Here is a 13,043-nt window from a genome sequence, read left to right as displayed (position 1 = left end):
TTTTTTTTTAGTACTCCATTTTTGCTTTGTCATCTTGCATTTGCATTACCATTTACCAAAACAAATCTTTAACTCGCCATTTCTGGTTCTTATCTTTTTGCACTGTCAATTGAGTTACTGGTAAAGAAACATTTCCCATACTATCTAATACATAAACCTATAAATAACTTTACTCAAAGTCATAGACTAGATTAAAAAAGAAAGAAAGAACGAAAAAGAAAAAGAAAAAGAGAAGTTTTTGTGAATATGTCAGCTCAAAACACTTTAGAGGCCATCCCCAAGATCCTTGAACAATCTTTGATTCCACAATACTCCAAAGATGCGGAAAAAATATTGAAACAAATTGAAAACGAGCCTGGCTTTTCGATCAATTTACTACACATCATCGCATCTACCAATCTAGCAATGCCTGTGCGCTTGGCTGGTGCACTATACTTTAAAAATTTGGTGAAACGCAAATGGATCACTGAAGATGGCCAAAATTATCTTTTGCCCCTAGAAGATATCCAAAAGATCAAGTCCGAGATTATCGATGTAATGATAAAGTTACCAAATCAATTACAAATTCAGATTGGAGAAGCCATCACCTTAATTGCAGAATCTGATTTCCCTCAAAATTGGCCGGATTTAATAGATATCCTTGTGCAGAAATTATCATTGACCGACTTTGTAAACAACAAAGCCATTTTGCTTGTGTCACACTCGATATTCAAGAAATGGAGACCATTGTTTAGATCAGATGATTTATTCTTGGAGATCAAATTGGTATTGGACAAATTCGTTGAACCATTTTTAAAATTATTTATTGAGCTTGATCAATTGATTGAGAAGCTGAAAGACAATGAGGCACAATTGATCATATACTTTGAAAACTTATTGCTTTTAGTGCAAATATATTACGATTTCAATTGCCAAGATATCCCAGAGTTTTTTGAGGACCACATGAACGAATTAATGGCAATCATTCACAAATACTTGGTGTATGATAACCCCCTCTTGCTAAAAAAGGATGAAGATGAAGAAGTTGACGTTTTGATAAAGTTGAAAACGTCTATTATTGAATTACTATCTTTATACGTTACTAGATATGCCGATGTATTTGAACCACTTATACAAACGTTCATTACGTCTGTATGGGAATTAATCAACAACTTTGTCACAAGACAGCCAAAGTTTGATTTACTTGTTGTTAAGGCTCTACAATTTCTCACCTCAGTGGTTAAAATCCCACAATACCAAGGAGTTTTCCAAAGCGAACAATCGGTTAATGAAATCATTGAAAAGATCATTCTTCCAAATGTTATGCTCCGCGAGAATGATGAAGAAATGTTTGAAGACGAGCCTATACTTTATGTAAGGTCTGATCTCGAAGGTTCTGACTTTGACTCGAGAAGGAAAAGTGCCACAGATTTTTTGAGAGAATTAAAAGAACTCAACAGTGAATTATTAACAACAACGGTGATGAAATACGTTGATCAATTTCTTAGTCATTCCACAAGTGGTGACTGGAAGAATAAGGACACAGCTATATATCTTTTCAGTTCCTTGGCTACGAAAGGAAACCTAACAAACATTGGTGTTACTTCAACAAATGTTCTTGTTGATGTTGTTAAATTTTTCTCCATCAATATTGCCCATGATCTCGAGTCCTCCAATGTTCATCCAATCTTACAGGTTGATGCTATCAAGTATATTTTCACATTTAGAAATCAATTGACCAAAGAACAGCTTTTAACCACGGTTCCATTATTGATCAACCACCTCAACCCCAAATCCAATGTGGTGGTGTACACGTATGCTGCAATCACAATCGAGAAATTGCTTGCAATGACAAACTTTAGTCAAAACCATCAACCTGTTTTCAACAAGAATGATATACAACCTTTTGTGATGCAACTCTTGACGAATCTTTTCAACTTGATTTTACTCAATAGCAACACCTCGCCAGAAAAATTGGCAGAAAACGAATTTTTGATCAAATGTATCATGAGAATCCTAAATACGTGTGAAGACACATTTACAGAAAGAATGGTGATTGTTGACCAGTTGTTGCAGATTTTGAAAATCACCGCCAAGAACCCATCAAACCCAAAATTCTCACACTATATTTTTGAATCGCTTGGTCTTTTAATCAAGTTTGGAGTTTCTCAGGATGCAACAAACATCAACCAATATATTGAACATATCATCCCTGGGTTATTGAGCATTTTGGGGGAAGATGTACAAGAATTTGTTCCCTATTCTTTCCAAATTTTGGCTTACTTGTTGGAGAATTACCCAAAGGCAAGTGGACTTCCAGAAACTTACAAGACATTAATCCAACCGTTGATGTCGCCTTCAGTTTGGCAGTTTAAAGGTAATGTGCCAGGTATTACCAGGCTTTTGATCTCGATCCTTGAACATGACCCAAGCTACTTTGTTGCCGCAAATCACCTCACCCCATTATTGGGAGTCTTTCAGAATTTGTTGGCAAGCAAAGTAAATGATGTTTACGGTTTTGATTTAATACAAAGCATACTACTCAATGTCCCCTTGCAATCATTACAACCATACATGAGCAATATTGCAAGATTGATGTTGACAAGATTACAGAAATCACGTACCGACAAGTATGTCAAGAGATTTGTTGTGTTTCTTAATCTCTTAACGACAGCTAATCTTAGCGACGCTAAATTTTTGAATAGCGATGCATTGAGTGGAGGCAGTTTTATTATCCAATTGATTGATTCCGTGCAACCTAACTTGTTTGCACAAATTTATCAAACCTTTATCTTGCCTACATCGTCAGTATTGGCTAATTTACAAGATAAGAAGATTGTCAATATAGGAGTTAGCGTATTACTTACAAATGCTAGCTTTGCATCTAGTTACTCCAATATGATTGTTCCAACTATTGAAAGGCTTGTAAAGAATTTGGAGACATACGAGGGAATCAGTAAAGGAAGTGCTAGTAACCATAATGGCCCACTACTGACTACATTTTCTGCCATTGGTGGTGGTAGTGGGACTATTAACGATCTCGATGCCGATTTTGCTTCCTTTGGCTCTAATTATTCCAGATTGGTTTCGATTACAAACCAGCCATACGATCCACTTTCCCAAATAAAAACCAATGACTTTAGTGTCATCAAACTGACAATCTTGCTGAATATCAAGAAGGTGGATATCACCTTTCTTCAGCAATTGAATCCCGAAACACAGGAAAGCTTGAAAAAATTGGGTTTTTAAATGGTTAAAAAAGTAAAGGAATAAAAAAAAAGAAAAAAATTAGAGGCGATGTAAACGAAGTTTTCAATTTGTAAAAGTAAAAATAAATAAAGAATAAATGAACCAAAAAAATGAACTGAAAAATTGTTAATCTACCTTGAAATTTGTTTGCTGAAATAAACAAGATTTATTTACATAGTATTGAGAAAGTCATCTATATCGTAGTTTGCTTATTTATATACTATTTTCGCTTCCTTTTTTCAATTTTGCTTTCTAATAGCTAATTTTGAGTTTCTTCTTTTACGAAAACATCATTTGAAGATTTGTTCTCTGCTATTTCGTGAGGGGCTTTTGTAGTTTCTTCTAATTGATTTTGTTCTTTTGGATTCTGCTTCAACTCGCCATTATTTTCGTTAGTGTCATCGCCGGTATTGCCTGCTTCATTTATATCACCAATATCATTAGTGTCAGGTTTAGGTTCCACCAGTACTGGTTCTTTGGTGGCAACACCAAATGTGCTATTCAAAGAAGGATGAGGTGTAGAATCCAGCATAGATTCCTGTTTCCCTTCTGTTGATTCTGTCTTGTTTGTGTTACTCAGTGAACCATTCATGATATTACTTTTGCTGTTGTTGTTGTTGCTGTTGTTGTTGTTGTTGTTGTTGCCCCTCTCATTTTCCTCAACCTGTGCACTTGCCTGTGCAGATTCAGATTGTTGCGCTCCATTTGCACCAACTTCAGTTGGTGTTTCAACCTCTAGTCGCTCATTTTTTGTTGGCTCGCTTTCCTTCTCTTTTTCTGCTTTTTCTTGAGCCTCTTGTTCCATCTTTTTTTGTTTTTCCAACTCAGCAATTTCAGACGCCGTCAAAAACCTTCCTCCTTGGCCTCTTGGTCTTCTCATGGCATGCTTATGTCTTGATTCATGAAGATATGGCTTTCTTATTCTGGCGATTTTGAGACTTTCCTCCAACCTCGCACGAGCTATTCTTCGTTTCAATATTCGATGGTATTGTTTAGCGTTGACGTAGAATGGCTGTTCTCCCGCAACGTCTGCTGATGTGTCAATTATCTCTGGCTCGTCTGCTTGAGACATGGCCGCTGGTGTTTGATCCACCAGATAGTGTTGTTGCTGTTGTTGTTGTTGCTGTTGTTGTTGTTGCTGCTGTGTTGTTTGATAAGCATGGTCAACCAGGTTGGGTAATGTTGACGTTACTTCTGCTCCATCAAGTGTTCCGTTTTCGTACAATTCATAAGTCTGGTGGGGTATTGCGGATGTCGAGGATGTTTCTGACGCTGTCACACTGGTATTATCGTGCATGTGATAAGGCATTTGAGTATGGTCAGAGAGCTGGGATACCTGTCCTTGTTGTTGTGGTTCCTGTGTAAATTGGTGTCGTACTTGTGCTTGAGTTTGTTGCAGAGGTGCTGGGGGTCTTGGTATCTGTCCGTCGTAGTCTACACCTTCAAAGTAAGTAGAAGCGGTACTTGAAGTAGGTGAGTTGTCAATTGCAGGTTGATAATACATGGGCTGTCCTTGGTTTGGGACTGGAGGAGCTTGATGATTCAGCAAGGGGCCCTGGTTATTGCTCTGCAGTGGTGGTAATTGATGGTGACTGTGAGACTGCGTGCCTCGTGCTTCTTGCTGTTGTTGTTGTTGTTGTTGTTGTTGTTGCTGCAAATTAACTGGGCTTTGATTATTTTCCTGGTACGTTTCATTGTTCTCGTACAAGGCTGCCGACGATTGTAGAGAAGTCATTTTGAAAAATTTGTGTATTGCACGTTGTTCTTTCTTTCTTTCTTTTTTTTTCTTTAGTTATTCCCCCTGTTCCTTTTCAACAATGAATGTTTTCTGTTGTTAAGTTTTTTTGTCTTTGTTATTTATTCTCAATTCTTTCAAACTGTTGAACGTTTAAATCTCTTATTGGATGATTTGGGTAATCCTTTTTTTTAAAACTCGTGGAATGATTAAGGTATTGTGTGGGGTGGAAGGAAAGAGAGGGAAAAGGGAGATATTTCAACTGAAAATATTTGAAATATAAATATAAATATAAATAAAAATAACAAGAAAAAATTATTCTCTGTTTTGGTACTATACGAAATATGTAGAAAAGAGAAACAGAGAAACAGAGAGAGAAGCAGAGAAAGTGTGAATGGGTGTGTAGAAAGTATGGTTGTGTTTGCACTGACTTTCCCCTTTTCGTTTTTGGTCTCTTTCTGTCTCTGTATGTTTCTGTCTCTGTCTCTGTCTCTGTCTCTGTCTTTTTGGCTCGCCCACTTTAACTTCTTCTTTTTTTTGTCTTTTTTTTTTGTGGTTTTTTATTGCAAAAATTGTAGCTGAATTATTGTGAAAAAAATAATAAAAAAAAGTTCTCAACAACATTCCAGATGCCGAACCGGAGATACATCTGCAACTAACAGACAGAGATAGAAAGAGTTAAAAAATAAAAGAATTGAAACCGACCAGCACTCTGTTTCATCAAACACACACTTCTAAAGCTCTGTCTTGGTTAAAATGAATACAAGTGTTAAACTCTTAATCATTTTTGCTATTCTCTACATCTAATAACTAACTCTGACAGAAAATCTTTCATTAGGTGTTTGTCCTGGTACTACTCACTATATATTTCCATGCTTAATTTCCTTTTTTTTTTTTGCTCTCTTTTATTTCTTTCTTTTGTTTTTGCATGGTATCTATGCAAAAAAATCGGACTACATTTTTCATTAAAAGCCAGATTATATCAAAACGAAATTAAAAAAAAAACACGCAAACTTTAAAAGAATAAAATTACATTTACAACTAGACATTGGAATATTATTTTGATTCCTTTATGAGCTGGCAATGCTGGGTAATATTCAAAGAAATCTTCTGGTCAACTCTTTGGAGGTTATTAAAACCAATACTTGACTCTAAATCAAAAACAAAACAAAAAAAAAAAACAACAACAACAACAAAATTACAAAGATACCGCTACCAAATGACTCCTAAAACCTCTTTTAAGATAGTCTGGCAACTTTTATAATTTGACAGCCAAAACCAATAAAAACACCAACTTAAATCAAACTAAACTCACTAACCTTCTCCACCCTAGCTTTTTGCTTTTTGCTTTTTCCTTTTCGTTTTCGTTTTTGCTTTCATTTTCTTTTGATTTCTCTTTTTTCTGTCTCTCCAATTAGCACAAAGCTATGACCGAGGTCCTGAGGAACAGTGGTGGCGACGTTGGTTCCGTGCTTTTAGCAGAAAATGTGGATGACATTTTTGTCAAGCTTAGCGTGCCAGAAATACAGCAATTGTCTCACCTGTACAAACAAATTATATCAAGTACCAAGGAGGAATTACATGATTTGGTTAGTAAGAAATACCGAGACCTAATACTAATAGCAGAAGACATCACCAATATAAATACACAAGCAGCATCAATTGACAATAATTTACGAGACTTATCCTACAAACATTCACTTTTTGTCTCACCATACGATGACAAATACCTGAAATTTGATTCCATACTTCGACTGCGAAATGCTAAACGAGCGCAACAAAACTCAAAGCTCACAATTTTAAAAATCCTTATCAAGAATAAGCTTGGTGCATTTATGGATCTCCAGCTGCTCAAGAAAAAGCCAATTTTGCACACTTCATACTTGGTGAATTATGTCAAAATCATCCACTCGATTGAATTCGTTTTTGAAAAAGTGCTTGAGCTGAGCAAAGCCATTGAACTCAAAAACCAATTGAGTTTGATCAAATCAAATTTACAAAGCTATATAGAATACGAGATGGCAGCTTACAATGTCTCGGAATCAATTTTAAACTCGAGCGATAGATTCAGAAGCGGACAACGAACGACAAAGGCTCATATCTATGCTGAAGATAAATACCTCGAATCAAGTGGATACCACGAAGATGATATGGACGACGGAGAGTTTGAGACAGCAGAGTTGGAAAACTACACCAACCATCAAGCTGAGGCTGAAGCTGAAGCTGCAGAAGTTGAAGTTGAAGCTGCAGAAGATGAAGAAGAACAGAATGAAAATGATGTTAGTGCAGCAATTAACTTTGACGTACCTGGAAAAACTTCACTGCCAATATGCAACTATTTGGTTGCTTATACGGCATTGGTTCAATGCTCTATAACATCAATGAAAAAGAAGTTTTTCGATTTGAGATTGAGTTTCTTGAAATCATTGTTGGAAAAATCTAGTCCAAGTGCAGGTTTAAACTGGGATGTGAATATGCAAACAAATTCCAATTCAGATCTTGGAACAACAAACCAGGGTCAAAGGCTGGTGAATTATTTCGCAGTATTCAAGTTTTTAGAACGCACATGTAATTATACTAAGCTTTATCTTGACACAGAGCTGAGTGAGTACCACAGGATTCTTGAGACTATAAGTGCGCCATGGCGCGCAAGCTCATTGCTTAGTTACAGAGAATGGTACGAGGACGCAACTATGCAATTTGACTTTTTGCAAAAGAGTTATGAAACAAACCTGGTTGCAAATATCGACATCAATTGCAACTCAGTACACAATGATAATATTGCCAAATTTCTAAACTCAATTTATCAAATGATTGACACAGCATCTTTGCCTTTACCTTTGCCTTTGCCTTTGTCTTTGTCTTTGGATCACGATATGCTTATCCACAAAATTTCCAACTATACATGTTTTATAACTGCTTTGAAACGTCTCCAACTGTCCGTTGAATTTGCTGGAGATACATCGCATATAGTGGAGATTGTGTCTTCTGCCGACATGGTGCAAAGATTGACCACGGATATATTGTCATACTTGACAGAGTACACACAAAAGCACTCTATCGTATTGAACGACTCTACTAGTAGTGAAAAGGGAGTTTTGGTCCTAGTACATAAATATCTTAGACTGAATCATCAACAAAAGCACCAATCAGCATTTAAGACAGAAGCAGTCAATTTAATGGACTATGATATTGATGCATACCTCAAACTTTTAACTAAGTCAAACTCTAGTGAGCCCAATCAGTTAGATGCAACACTTGCAACAGTCAAATCTTGGCTCAATGGGTTTGATGATATCAAAGATATTGTCAGTTTATCAAAAGAGGTGTCACCATCTATAATTGACAATACTCAAAAGCTTAAACAGCAAGTTTTTTACGCTTTACCAGCTTTGAATAGATCGCTTTTAACCGCAAACATTTCTTGGGGTAGTTTCTCGGCTCTTTCATTACAACAGGGGATGGAGCTGATTAACAAGCAGATAATTTCCACCTTTGAAGAGGAAGTATTAAAGTTCGTGGATCATTTACGGGATGAGGCTAGAAATATCTACAAAGATTCTAAGGCCGATGCTGGAACCAGTGCTGCAGCCAGTGAAGGGGCCAGTGCTAGTGTTAATCATCTAATGTTTTTGCTTGGAATATTAGCGACCTTGCAAACTTCACCAAGTGTACTGCAAACCTCCGTCCTAGCAGAAGCTATCGCGGAAACATGCGGTATGATATACCAGCAAGTCATTGAATTGTTGACACGTCCTCACTATGCTGATATTATCAAGTTTGCTGCAACAAGTATATTTGAAACCAATGAATCTCAAACTGAGGCAAAGATAAAAACGGAAACGGAAATAAAACCTAAAACAGAAACAGAAATAGAAACGGAGACAGAAACCAAAACAGAAACGGAAAAGAAAACAGTCATGCCAGAGTATGTCAAACCTGTAACTGCACAACCCAGTATGCAATTGGAGCTGAAAATATTTACCATCGCTCAACAGCTCTTAAATGCTGCATATCCTTTACAAGAATGTGGAATTGAATTATTTACTGAAGAACAACATTTATTGGATGTGTTTATATCGGCAAAAGACAATTGGCTAAAAGAATTGAAAGGAAATATTGCAAAAGCCGTGCAACAAGTTTTAGAACTGCGGAACACAGAAACGTCAAGTCAAGGAGCCAATTTGACTCGAAAGGAAGGCTTTGCTAATAAAATCTCACGACTGCAAGCAATGAATTTGCTTTCGAATGCCTACTTTGTATCCAAGCTATCAAATAAGTCCAAGCTATTAAACAGTGGCTCTTCCGATTCAGAATGGAACATCATTAGTGAATTATGCAGCAAAGAGATTGACGAAGCCTCCCGCGAACTTGTTGCAAAGGCCGCAGAGTCATTTCACAAAGCTAGAAGAAATTTGTATTTACCCTTGCTGTTGTAGTAACAACATTTTAGTTATCTATTAATGAATTCAAATCATTATGCAATCATCTATTTCAATAGAAATACAATTTTGAGCCCGATTTTGTCAAATCCTTTAATACTTCAACAGTTTCTTTGATGTCCCAGATATTCTGCTTTTTTTGGTCAAGGTATGAATTATCTACAAGGACAATTTTAACCTCTTCTTTTGCTAGTTTCGAATTCTCGGCGTCGAGAACTTTGGAAAGTCTGCCTGGCGTACAGCAAAGAATCCTAGATCTCGTAGATCCTACAAGTTTCAAGTCAACTGCTAATTTGTTTTTGTTAATGAGTTTTAGTGACCCTCCATTAAGATCTTTTGTAGCACGATGAACATCACAAGCTCTGATGGCAGACATCGAAACAATTGCAATAAACTTCCTATCCTCATTTGTGTGATTATCAAAGTCTCCTTTATCATCGACATTTTCCTCCGTATTGTTGCCACTATTCTTTAACTTCTTTTTATTCTGTTTCACCTGCTTCGCCTGTTTACTTTGTTTTCCTTGCTTTCCTGGCAACATGTTTTTGAATCGTTGATTAATGTAACTTCCTAGATTGTCCAATGTTCTTGGCTCTTTAAACTCGTGAGTTGTTCGAATGTCACTCTTGCTAAAAAACAACTCACTCAACTCTAATGCAGACAAGCTTGCATGCTTTCTTCGTATTCTAGAGTTTATAAATTCTGCTATCACATCAGCATTCTCCTCTAGTGATATATTTTTCTTTTGTTCAGTATCCATCTCCATCTTGATTTTTTTCTTCTCTTTTAAAGAGGAGTCATCTCGTTTTCGTTTCTTTGAGTCATTCTTCTCTCTAGAATAATCTTTGGAGGTGCCTCCCGTGTTGATTAATTGATCATCGTTGTCACCACCATTAACCTCAACTTCATGTTCTTCTCCTTCCATTATTCCATTATCATTTTCATCTCCAGACAAGTCGAACTCGTATGCCAAACCGTCATCTAAATCATCTGCTTCTGGTCCTGTATTGCTCATCTGAGTTGTTTTTGAATAATTAAAGTCTAGATCCCAATATCAAAAATGTAAAAAAGAAAGAAAAAAAAAGCTGAATGCTATCTGGAATATTGGTTTAGATAATCAAGCACAACAACTTAAGATTATTCATTCGAACTAAAAACTGTAGAGATGAGTTGTAGAAAAATCCAGTCACGTGTTTCTATTTTTTTTTTGAAATTTATTGCAGCGTCGCACAAAAAAAAATACACAATAGAGAGTGGGATGCATGTACCCAGATCAAGTGTGAAAAAAAAAAAACGATTTGTAGTCTTTGATATCGGATAAAATCAAATATAGATCCACAATTATATCCAAAACTGTAACTAAAGCTAGAACTAAGAGGAGACCAAAAAAAAAAAGAAAAAGGAAAAGAAAAAGAAAAAGACAAGTTGTGATACAATAATGATTTTCATAACTTCAAAGTCTAGTCGTTGTTGTATTCAAAAATTTAGAGCCACAGTGCTGCGACATACAAGGTCCATCACCATTAATGCTGATTTGCGTGCAAAACTTTGTGAAGCGGAAAACCATCCCGTTATTGTTATTGGTGGAGGACATGCGGGCTGTGAAGCAGCTACTGGATCTGCAAGATCTGGGGCCAAAACAACTTTGATTACTCCCGATATAAGCAAGATTGGGACGGCTTCGTGTAACCCATCAATGGGTGGTGTTGGGAAGGGAACCTTACTACGCGAGGTTGATGCATTGGATGGAGTAAGTGCAAGAATCACAGACAAGGCAGGGATTCATTTTCGAATATTGAATGCTTCGAGAGGAGCTGCCGTCCATGGCCCTCGTGCCCAAATTGATAGAAAGATTTACTTGACTGAAATGCAAAAGGAAATACTCAATTATCAAAATCTATCCATCGTGGAAAGTCAAGTGAAAGATATTATAATTGAACCAGATAGCACCAAGGATCAGTCTGGTAGAGATCTCGGAACCGTTAGAGGTGTCATTCTAGATAACGGACAAATCTTGAAATGCGACAAGATTGTCGTCACAACAGGTACCTTCTTGGGTGGCGAAATCCATATCGGATTAACTGCATTTCCAGCTGGAAGAATGGGCGAAAAGGCAACTTTTGGCTTATCGGATACTTTCCGTGGGGCAGGTTTCAAGTTGGGTCGTCTCAAGACAGGAACTCCGCCAAGATTATCATCAAAGACAATTGATTATACAAATTTATTAGAGCAACCATCCGACGTGCCTCCCCAGCCAATGTCATTCATGAATGATAATGTCGCATTAGAAAATCAACTTGTTAAATGTCATCAAACTCAAACTACTCCGGAATTTCATAGCCTCGTGGCAAACAATTTGGACAAGTCTATTCACATACGAGAAACAGTTAAAGGACCACGTTATTGTCCAAGTATTGAGTCGAAGGTCATCAAGTTTCCACAAAAACAATCGCATATTGTTTGGCTTGAACCCGAGGGCTTTGATACAGATTTGGTGTACCCGAATGGGATATCATGCACAATGCCAGAAGAGATTCAAGAACAACTTGTGAAAATGATGCCAGGCTGTGAAAATGTTAAAATGGTTCAACCAGGGTATGGCGTTGAGTATGATTATATTGACCCACGAGAGCTCACCAATACATTGGAAACTAAATTGGTCAAGGGTTTATATTTGGCAGGTCAGATCAATGGTACTACAGGGTACGAAGAGGCGGCTGCACAAGGGTGCATTGCTGGTATCAATGCAGGCTTATCAAGTCAAAAGATGAAAGAAATGAGGCTTCAGCGATCAGATGGGTACGTTGGAGTTTTGATTGATGACTTGATTACCAAGGGAATAGAGGAACCATATAGAATGTTTACCTCGCGCTCGGAGTTTAGAGTGTCACTCAGAGCTGATAATGCAGACAAGCGCTTAACAGAGCTTGGATATAAATTGGGTGTGGTTGGAGAAACTAGGTATAGACATTTTGCAAATGAGATGGAAATAATGCAAAACATAAAGGACCACTTGCAAGGATTAAGGCTTACTGGAGCAACATGGCTGCCAGCATTGAATGGACATAGAACAGACGTGAGACCAGAGAGCCGTGTTGATGGATGGAAACTATTATCGTATAGTGGGGTATCTATTCTGGACCTTCTTCCGCACATGTCCAAGTTTACAGGAGGTGAAGTTCCTTCATATTACAAGAACCTTTCAAACCGGTTGGTAACCAGAATTGATGTCGAGAGTGATTACGAACCCTTTATATCCAAGGAACAGACACACTTGAATGCCTATAAAGCAGACGAAAACTTACTTTTGCCAACAAATTTCAACTACACAAACACCGGCAACCTTAAGATATCGCATGAAGCATGTACTATACTCAACACCATTCAGCCTAGAACTATTGGTCAGGCAAGACGCATCCAAGGAATCAATCCAACAACTATATTTGAGTTGCTCAAGTTGGTGAGAGGGCCAAGGAAGGAAAGGGAGAGCGATGCGCAAATGAGTCCTAGCTGATTATAAACATACACATATAAGTACATGCATATAACCGTTACATAGTCAACACCGTAATTCTCAGAGACTGTACATATATATATATATACTCATAAATTTATACAGCCCTAGATTCTGACCTTCA

At 37.2% G+C, this 13,043-nt stretch overlaps 5 protein-coding genes across 5 annotated transcripts; 3 read left to right on the top strand and 2 right to left on the bottom strand. All coding sequences in view use genetic code 12, as the record gives it.

The window, feature by feature from the left end:
• Nucleotides 1–246: 246 nt before the first annotated feature.
• Nucleotides 247–3,228, top strand: CSE1 (importin-alpha export receptor; the record flags this gene model as incomplete). Its single annotated transcript, XM_001528299.2, has 1 exon — nucleotides 247–3,228. One exon carries the CDS (start codon nucleotides 247–249, stop codon nucleotides 3,226–3,228), a length of 2,982 nt encoding a protein of 993 aa, XP_001528349.2.
• Nucleotides 3,229–3,487: 259 nt separating this feature from the next.
• Nucleotides 3,488–4,963, bottom strand: HAP2 (Transcriptional activator; the record flags this gene model as incomplete). The annotated part of the gene is made up of 1 exon (XM_001528298.2): nucleotides 3,488–4,963. One exon carries the CDS (start codon nucleotides 4,961–4,963, stop codon nucleotides 3,488–3,490), a length of 1,476 nt encoding a protein of 491 aa, XP_001528348.2.
• A 1,427-nt stretch (nucleotides 4,964–6,390) lies between these two features.
• PVL30_000835 (uncharacterized protein) lies at nucleotides 6,391–9,402 on the top strand (the record flags this gene model as incomplete). The annotated part of the gene is made up of 1 exon (XM_001528297.2): nucleotides 6,391–9,402. One exon carries the CDS (start codon nucleotides 6,391–6,393, stop codon nucleotides 9,400–9,402), a length of 3,012 nt encoding a protein of 1,003 aa, XP_001528347.2.
• Nucleotides 9,403–9,457: 55 nt separating this feature from the next.
• Nucleotides 9,458–10,420, bottom strand: PVL30_000834 (uncharacterized protein; the record flags this gene model as incomplete). The annotated part of the gene is made up of 1 exon (XM_001528296.1): nucleotides 9,458–10,420. The coding sequence occupies one exon, from the start codon at nucleotides 10,418–10,420 to the stop codon at nucleotides 9,458–9,460; it is 963 nt and encodes a 320-aa protein (XP_001528346.1).
• Nucleotides 10,421–10,843: 423 nt separating this feature from the next.
• MTO1 (Mitochondrial Translation Optimization) lies at nucleotides 10,844–12,919 on the top strand (the record flags this gene model as incomplete). The annotated part of the gene is made up of 1 exon (XM_001528295.1): nucleotides 10,844–12,919. The coding sequence occupies one exon, from the start codon at nucleotides 10,844–10,846 to the stop codon at nucleotides 12,917–12,919; it is 2,076 nt and encodes a 691-aa protein (XP_001528345.2).
• Between the last annotated feature and the right edge of the window lie 124 nt (nucleotides 12,920–13,043).

This window comes from Lodderomyces elongisporus, chromosome 1, assembly GCF_030384665.1.
Source record: "Lodderomyces elongisporus chromosome 1, complete sequence".
NCBI lineage: Eukaryota > Fungi > Ascomycota > Pichiomycetes > Serinales > Debaryomycetaceae > Lodderomyces > Lodderomyces elongisporus.
The sequence above is the reverse complement of the archived record's forward strand: the minus strand, read 5'-3'. Positions and strand labels throughout refer to the sequence as shown.